Source organism: Bubalus bubalis, chromosome 4 (genome assembly GCF_019923935.1).
Source record: "Bubalus bubalis isolate 160015118507 breed Murrah chromosome 4, NDDB_SH_1, whole genome shotgun sequence".
Lineage (NCBI taxonomy): Eukaryota > Metazoa > Chordata > Mammalia > Artiodactyla > Bovidae > Bubalus > Bubalus bubalis.
Genome location: NC_059160.1, coordinates 62,717,609 through 62,726,728, shown reverse-complemented (window position 1 = coordinate 62,726,728; position 9,120 = coordinate 62,717,609). Strand labels below are relative to the sequence as shown.

The 9,120-nt window shown below is 39.5% G+C and overlaps 1 protein-coding gene across 1 annotated transcript; it reads right to left on the bottom strand.

The window, feature by feature from the left end:
• Positions 1–742: 742 nt before the first annotated feature.
• Positions 743–1,710, bottom strand: LOC102403673 (olfactory receptor 6C4-like). Its single transcript, XM_006079796.4, has one exon. It carries the CDS (start codon positions 1,676–1,678, stop codon positions 743–745), a length of 936 nt encoding a protein of 311 aa, XP_006079858.4. The 5' UTR covers positions 1,679–1,710.
• Between the last annotated feature and the right edge of the window lie 7,410 nt (positions 1,711–9,120).

Here is a 9,120-nt window from a genome sequence, read left to right as displayed (position 1 = left end):
AAAAAAAAAGTCAGGTGGAGTTTGCCAGACTCCAGCTACAACAGATTCAGGTCATTGCCAACATAACCTAAGATATCTCTTCACCAAGATTTACCTTTAAATGGAGTCCAAATGATTCCTTGGTAATGGTTTTCATTCTGATCTCAGTGGTCAGAAATGTCCTTATGAACAGACATGAGATTCCATACAGTACTTTACAGTAGGAATCACTTTCTGTAGGAGACGCCAGAAAGAGGCAGGCTTTTTTTGGAATTGTTTGAGGGAGAAGAAAATTGCTTAAAACCTGAGAATGTTTTATGAAATAGATTTTTTTGTATGTGTGTGGCATCATGAATAATCTCTTCTGGGAAGTATCTAGGAATTTCTGACACAATATATTTACAACTTTTTGATAGTGATTGATAAGACTAAGAGCCCTTCATGTAAGGTAGATATAGTCATTCACCTGATCACTAGATTTGTGACAAGTAAAGCAATTTTTAATCAGACTCTTCTGTTTTATATGTACTCTTAAGATATTATTTTCCTTCTTTATTAAAAGATATCTATAGGAAATAAAATATCTGAACTGGCCTTCTTTGAATACCTTTCTCTTGCTGACAGATGTAGAATTAAATTTTGATATGTGTTTTCAGTCAGTTTATCTGAGAAATAGTTTTAACAAAAGGAGTTATCACAAGGTCAAATTATCAGTTGGCATAACTTTATGAATCATTCAAAATTTCCCTTGATTTTGAGGCCACTAAAATGAATAAAGATGTGGTATTTTTCTGGCCACATTACTGAAGGCTTCTTTTACTTGTTTATTCCTTAGAGTATAAATGAATGGATTCAATAAAGGGGCAATTAATGTATTGAGTATGGCGACTCCCTTATTGAAGGCAACTCCATCTTTTGCTGAAGGTTTTATGTACATGAAGATGCAGCTGCCATAAGAGAGGGTGATGACAATCATGTGGGATGAGCATGTGGAAAAGGCTTTCTTCCTTTTCTGAGCAGAAGGGATCCTTAGAATGGTCTGGATGATGTTTGCGTAGGAGAGAATCACCAGCATCAGGGTGAGCACCAACGTCACAACTGCTGAGATGAAGTCAACCAGCTCCAGGACTCTTGTGTCTGAGCAAGATATTTCTATGAGGGGTCCGTAGTCACAAAAATAATGATTCAGGACATTGGAGGCACAGAAGTCCAGTTGACTGGTCATGATGATTGGGGATAGGATGATGAGAAATCCAGCCAGCCAAGAGCAGAGGACTAGCTGGATGCAGACTCTGCTGTTCATGATGGTCGTGTAATGTAGGGGTTTGCATACGGCCACATAGCGGTCATAGGACATGGCAGCCAGAAGGTAAAACTCTGTGGCTCCGAAGAATATCACAAAGAAATACTGAGTGAGGCAACCAGCAAAGCTGATGCTCTTGTTCCCAGTTGAGATACTGAATAGTAGCCTAGGAGTGAAAGTGGATATAAAGAAAATTTCTAAGAAGGAGAAGTTCCAGAGGAAGAAATACATGGGCGTGTGGAGATGGGAGTCCAGTAGTGTGAGGGTGATGATTGTCAGGTTTCCTAAGATACTGATTATGTAGGTAAGGAGGAGAAGTATTAAGATGATATTTTGAAGCTCTGGGATGTCTGTTAGTCCCAGCAGAATGAATTCTGTCAAAGTTCGGTTTTTCATTGCTAATGATTCTGCCTGTGAAACTGAGAAGAGAAATGAGGTATGAAAAGGGCAGCAAAGCTCAGGAATATTGAGGGGAGAATGTGGGTTCCCCTTGAAATTTATTCATGGAAAATTCCTCTAAGTTAACAAAATGTCTGTTGGTCTCAACTGGCCCTTCACAAAATATGTTTACCCAGGTTCCCATGTAGGCAGCTTTCTTTTTGAAGCCTTTTTCTTGAGGCAATGAAATAGTCATCTGGCACTCCATAATGCATCTTCTGCACATAAAAATTTACCCGTTTATCCACTCTTTGCTTTTTCCCCTCTCTATCTATGAAACCCTTCTCCAAGATCTTGTAGGAATGTTTCATCTTTCCTTAGTGTTAATGTTTTGATCATTTGCTTCATTGCTGTCTTCAATATATTGGACACACCCATATCCATTTGCTTTGCAGGAGTGAATAGCTCTTTTTATATTCTGGCTTTTGTGCCTGGTGGCAGGTTTGGAGAAAGCTCTGAAATATTGAATTCTTTTTTGTATGAGACTTTTTCTCCTGGTTTTAACTGATAGAAGAGATTACAGTTAGCCAATAATTTTAGGCAAGCTTTCTTTAAATATTCTTTAAGTACTGTTTAAATATTCAGGGAGTAATGTTTACTGGACCAGGAGCCTTTCTTACGTTCTTTTAGTTTTCAGGACATAGATGTTACTGCTACAGAAAAGTAGGAAAGAGTCAGCCTGGTCCCTTACAGACTGATATGGATTCCTCCCAGAAAAATACCTGCTAGGGTCAAGAATTATTTTAGGCATTTATCTTTGTTCTGATCTTCCAGTATCACAGGAACTAAGGGTCTTCAAGGGTGCTTATCTAGAACAAGTTCATAGTGGAAGTCCCTGCTGCCCTTGGCCCACTGTGATCACTGGACTCTAATGTCAAGGCAGTGTCACCCTCTGAATGGGAGGCTCAGGCTTCTGTTCACTTTTTGCTCTTTGGAGAATTTTTCTACATTATCATTGAGAAATTTACATTTGTATTTCACAGAAATATAATCACAAGTCTGAATATATAATTGTTTGGAGAAGTTCATTTCATTATTGTAATGTAGAAAAATTGTAAAAGATAAAAATTCCACTTATTCAATAGGTGACTAAATACATAAATTGTGACCTTTTGTATTTGGAATAAAATGGGAAAATTATTTGTACTGACTTTCGTGGTTTACAATATATTGCTAGGGAAGTAAACACAATCACAAGTATAGATTGTGATTTTTACCTGTGTAAGAAACTGGGAATGTATACATATATTTCCAAATGTCTGGAAGAATTTTAAATGGTCAATGACAGTTATTTTTGGAGTGCTATTGATCACAAAATGAAAGTTTTTCTCTTTTCCTTTATCCCCATATTCATAATCTAAAAATAAAAATATGAACCTGAATGAGATTTTTAACAGTAAAAAACAGTAGTAGAAATTACATTCAGTTGGATTTCATAATCTGTCACCATAAAATGATAATATTGATGAACTGAGGACATACTCACTTTTTGACACTCAGAAAAGATGTTGAGGGATTTTACCTCTGGATGCTGTTAGGAAGAGTCAAAATTGAGAAGTCAGTTGTGGATAAGAAAGTAAGATAAAATGTAACACATATTCCACTTTTCTAATACTACTCCATGCTCACAAAGCATACAGGTTTCTTGGGCAAGAGTTTGAAAAGAAATAGTTTCTAGCTCCTTTTGCCTTTAATCAATCACTTGTTCCTGCCTTTTCTATAAGTTGATCCCATTTAGGATTGGTTCTACAATTTCTGAAGTTGCTACCTTATTTAAAGTATTTGAAGAATAGAGGAACATTTTACTTCTCACAGTCTCTTTTTTTCCCTCCATTTGATCTGGACTTCTTTACAATTTTTTATCAGTTTGAGTGATACACATTTTATCGCGTTTACTCAGCAGAGACATTGGGGAATAAATTTTTCCCTAGGGGCCCAGGTCAAGAAAACTTTAATTAGCCTTAATAAATAATGCTGGGAATTAACTTTTGACAGGTAACTAGGAAGATGCTCCAAAGAGACCCACGAGGAGGCTGTTACATGGGCATCAGTTACAGGATAAAAGTCTTGTGGGAACTGAAGTAATAATGGTGATCATAATAATAAAAATGAAATATTAGTTTATCAAGCATTTTATCTGAGCTGGGCAGAGTTTTATTAATTTCCATTCTTTATCACTTTATGCTCACTACATTTGAGGCATTTGTTATTTTTAGGCTCTTGGCCCACCTAGTTAGTAGGTGTGTGACCTTCAGAAGGTTCTCTAGCCTCTCTGTGCCTCAGTTGCTTCATCTGTTAAATGGGGATAAGAATAGTAATTGGAACAAAAATCTGTCATAAGCACTAAATGTGTTGATAGATGTGGAGTGCTTGGAATACAGTAAATGGAAGACAAGTTATCATTATTATTACTGTTATTATTTTACCCATTTTGCAGATGAGGGAATGAAGAACATAAAATTGTGTAGTTTTCCCAACATCACATAACAGGAACTCTGAATTATTGGCGTCTGAGGGCTGGTTTGCCTAATTCTATAACATGCCATGTGCCTCTTCAGGAGCATGAGGAATGCAGAAGCAGTTGGCTTCCTACTGTCAGTGGCATCACTGTTTCACCATGGGGGTGGGGAGTTTAGCATTTATTTCAGAGCAAATTCTTTCTTTCCTGTGTTGGGCCACTGTTCTCTGATTCCTGCTTTCTGATGAAAGGCAGGATGTTATATATGCTTCTATCTTCCCCTCCATGGACTTGAACTACCTTCCCTGATATTCCTTCCCCATTTTCTTTCTTCAAACTTTTTTTTTATGTGGACAATTTAAAAAGTCTTTATTGAATTTGATACAGTATTGCTTCTGTCTTATGTTTTGGCTTTTTGGCCATGAGGCATGTAGGATCATAGTTCTCCACCGGGGATGAAATCTACATCCCCTATATTGGAAGGCAAAGTCTCAACCACTGGACCATGAGGGAAGTCTCTCTCACCCATTTTCTTTTCGATCTGCATCTCAGAAGCCTAGGTGGCTTCTGTTCATATACTTGGAGTCCATAGATCATTTACATGGAAAAGTCAATAGCAGACCAATCTTCAGGGATCACAGAATCGTTGAAAGAGAGGTCCATGGTGTCGTTACACTTGACTCTGGTCAAGAGATCAAATGGTACTGGAGTTTCCTCTTGAGTTTGGTGAGAAGAATGGTTTCTATTTTTAGGGTTGGTCTAAGGTAAATCTATGAGATCATGAAGTTTGTCTTTTGTTATCCGTGGTTGAATGAGTGCTTACTCTTTAGCTGTAGGCAGAGTGACTTAAAAGATGAAAGCTGTAAATACGGGTTTGAGACTGATAATATGTAGCTGACCAAGAGTCTTCCAACCCATAGACCCCCAGTAGGAAAGACAAAACAAGCTAATGGAAACGGCAGAAGGACAAAGGTGTGTAAACCAAGGCAGGAGAGGTACTGGAAATGGATTTTTCAAAGAAGCAAAGGACGGGAAGATAAAAAAGAAGCCAAGATGGTGTAAACATGTGAAAGAAGAGGTAAATGTGGTCATTCAGAAGCTGACACAGTGAGATTATTTTGTATTCAATACGTGGGATCATTTCTTCCAAGCCCACATTTCCCTAAGAGAATCTTTCTTGGGTTTATCCTAGAATGGGTAGCTCCTTGACCACTGATGATTGGAGCTTGATAGCACAGGGGCCAAGCTGTCATAATTAGAATCTCTTTCCTGGGTGCTTATACCATATTTGAGTTTGCTAACTGTACACAGTCAGGCTGGAAGATTTAGATTTTATGGGGCAGGCATAAAGGGCTATGTCACAGTGGATGAAGAATCAAGGATGCTGGACCATAGTGAGAAAAGCTGGGATAGAGCCACAGTGAGAGAGGGAGGGAGAAAGAGAGTGGGGGGAGGGGGAGGAAAGGAGAAGGATGAGAAAAGGGAGGAGGAAAGAGAAAGGGCTGAAGTGCCAAAGAATTGATGCTTTTGAACAGTGGTGTTGGAGAAGACTCTTGAGAGTCCCTTGGACTTCAAGGAGATCAAAGCAATCAATCCTAAAGGAAATCAGTCCTGAATATTCATTGGAAGGACTAATGCTGAAGCAGAAGCTCCAATACTTTGGCCACTTGATGCTAAGAACTGACTTATTGGAAAAGACCCCGATGCTGGGAAAGATTGAAGGCAGGAGGAGAAGAGGACCACAGAGGATGAGATGATTGGATGGCATCACTGACTTAATGGATGTGAATTTGAGCAAGCTCTGGGAGTTGGTGAAGGACAGGGAAGCTGGGCATGCTGCAGTCCACAGGTCACAAAGAGTTGAACATGATTGGACGACTGAATTGAACTGAAGAGAAAGGAAGAGAGAAATTCAGTAATCTTGAAACTGATGTTTCCAAGTAGATTTTAAGGTAGTCAAAGGATAGGTTCTCATAAATTATTCCACCAGGAGATTTCTGTCTAAATACAAAATTTTAAAATACTGGGACATAAACTTCACACTTGAGCCCTAACACATTAGCTACATAAATACAACCCATTTCATGTTTATATATTGAAAAAAATTTATTTTTATAAACAGACAAAATATAGAAGATAATAGTGAATCCCCATAGCTGATTATTTATGTCCTACAATTTGAAGATTTTGATATCATTTTAATCAAACCAAGGCCTTTTCAACTGGGTACAAGCAGAAAACCATGGAGGGTTTTAGAAACACTAAAATCTATAGATATCTGTGCTCAGTGGACTTGTTCCAAGCATCCAATCTGTTTGGCCAGATCACGTTGAGATATTCACCTTTTAAATAAAAGTTTCAAAAACATTTTTTTTGCATCTTTACAAATGTATTTTATGCCTCAAATGAAGCGCTTAAAAAATTTACACTTAGGCACTTTCCTGGCAGTCCAATGGTTAGGACTCTGAGCTTCCATTGCAGGAGGTGGGTGTTCAATCCCTGGTCAAGGAACTAAGATCCCACATGCTACTTAGTGCTGACAAAAAGTTATAAAAAAAATTACACTTAGAAGGAAATTTCCAAGGGGAAATAATTTTGGAGAACTCATGCTTTGACTACCTTGACATGTATTTGTAAACAGGAGTTTCAAGATTAGAGTTGCTCTGTCTCCCTCCTTCCCTCCTATTATTCCTACTCCCTCTCATTCTTTTCCATTTCCTTCCTACTCCTTAAAAACAATATTTATTTCTTTATTTATTTTGGCTCCACTGGGTGGCATGTGGGATCAACATGACCAGGGATCAAACCCAGGCCTCTTGCATTAGGAGTGTTCCCTGAATTGGGAGTGTGGAGTCTTAGCCACTGAACTACCAGGGAAGTTCCCCTCCTTGCCTATCTTTTATTTATCCTTTTCTCTCTCCCTTCCTCTGCTCCCCCACACCTAGAATGAGGTGTGTTGTCCAGGATGAAAACAAAGATGATCTCTCCTACACTGAAACAGAATGAAAAGTTAGAGCAGCTCTGAGCTCCACACTCACCTTCAGAGACAGCCTTGGTACCTGTTATTAGGAAGAGAGGAAAAGAAAACTTCAAGTTATTATTTTTCCCTTTTGAGGTCTGAGACAAGAGTAGATGTATGGTCAATTATCACTTTTTTAAAAAGGATTTTATACTGATCTTTTAATTTTTATTGAGAGTCCTTAAGACTTCTCTTGAGGATTTTTTCTAAGCAGAGTTCCCTGGGTACTTCCCTTCAGTGTTTGACATTTTCTAAGACAAAACAGAATGAGACAAAACAAAACCACACAAAACCCCGCTAGAGGGAGTTATTTGTCTAAATTATTCCCGGGACAGAGATTCCATTGTTTGAGAATTGAAATCCTTTCAGGTTTTGTAACTTGCGTGGTGTGTAACATTTGATAGAAAATCCTTCTGGAAACAGCCATGTAACCAGATTATCTCTAGAGTATTGATTCTGTGCCTTGAACATCTGGTTTCTTCTACATGAACATGTTATAAACTGTGTCCTGGGTCCTCAGTCCCTCTCCCCATCATTCCACAGACCTGGTGGGTGTCTCACACTGGAATAACCTTCACTTTGTAAAACTTGGGAGTGCAGGTGAAATGGATTTAGAGGTATCAATGCAGTGTGTTAGCCTTTAAAGTGCAGCTGCCAAGCTGGGAGCATACTGCATTTGTCTGCTTTGGACCTGGCTCATTAGTTGTCTGTCTTTACTGGGCTTGGGGAATGGAATTAAGACTGAGTCAGAGATTTCCCTGGTGGTCCAGTGGTGGAGAATCCACCTGCCAATGCAGGGGACAGGGGTTCAATCCCTGGTCCAGCAAGAACACACATAGATCCCAGGCAACTAAACCCGTGCACCATAACTACTGAGCCCACACACCCAGAGCCCACAAGCTGCAACTATTGAAACCTGCACACCCTAGAGCTTGTGCTCTGCAGCAAGAGAGGCCACTGCGTGCATCCCAACCAGAGCAATTCAGTGGGCAGTGACAGAGACCCAGTGTAGTCAAAAATATATAAAAAAATTGATTCAGCCTGGGAAGTGGGCAAATCAGCACACCCTCCTCTTGCCTGACCATTTCCTGCAGCTTCAGAGAAATACATACCCAGATAGGGAAGCTCTGGGTCTCTCTCCTGTAGGGCATCACCTTCATCAGACAACTTTATTTTGAGTGACAAGGTCCTTGGAAATCAATGTCTCAGAAGTGCCCTTGATGAGAGTATGGGGGAGTTGAGAGTATGGGGGAGTTGAGAGTATGGGGGAGTTTAGAAAGCTCCTGAGCTTTCTGGGAAATTAAAAAACCTCATTTTATACAGAGAATGTGCTCAAGTTAGGCTCCATGGGATAAGACCTTCAAAATCTACCAACCTCCCTGTCTGAATCTTATTTCAGGGGCCAGATTACCTGTGACGAGGACACTGAAGGCCCCAGAAGAAAAATAAATAACTCTGTCTCAATATGCATTCTGTAGACAATCTATTTCTCGGTAACTATGGTCTGTGACCATAGGTGAGAAGAGACCAGGTCCTCCGTCCTGACCTGATCATCCCAACTACAGTTCATATGAGCAATGACTCTCTGTCCCTCACTTCTTAATGGTAGATCCTGAACCAGGACACTGCATGTATTTACCATATATGCTTACTTTTTGTTGATGAATTTTTGTTGACTAATAAACCACATTAATACTTAGTGGCTGAAAGCAGCCACATTTGTTTTATTCATGATTCTGTGGGTTGGCCATTTGGGCTGGGTTCATCTGGATGGTTCTCTATTGGCCTTTGATGGGCTCATTCATGTATCTTTGACCACTGTCAGCTGGGCAGCTCTGTTTCATGGTGGCAGGGAGCATGTGTGTATGTGTGTGTCTGTGTGTGTGAGTTTATCTGCAAGGGTGATGGGGGCAAATTTTGCCT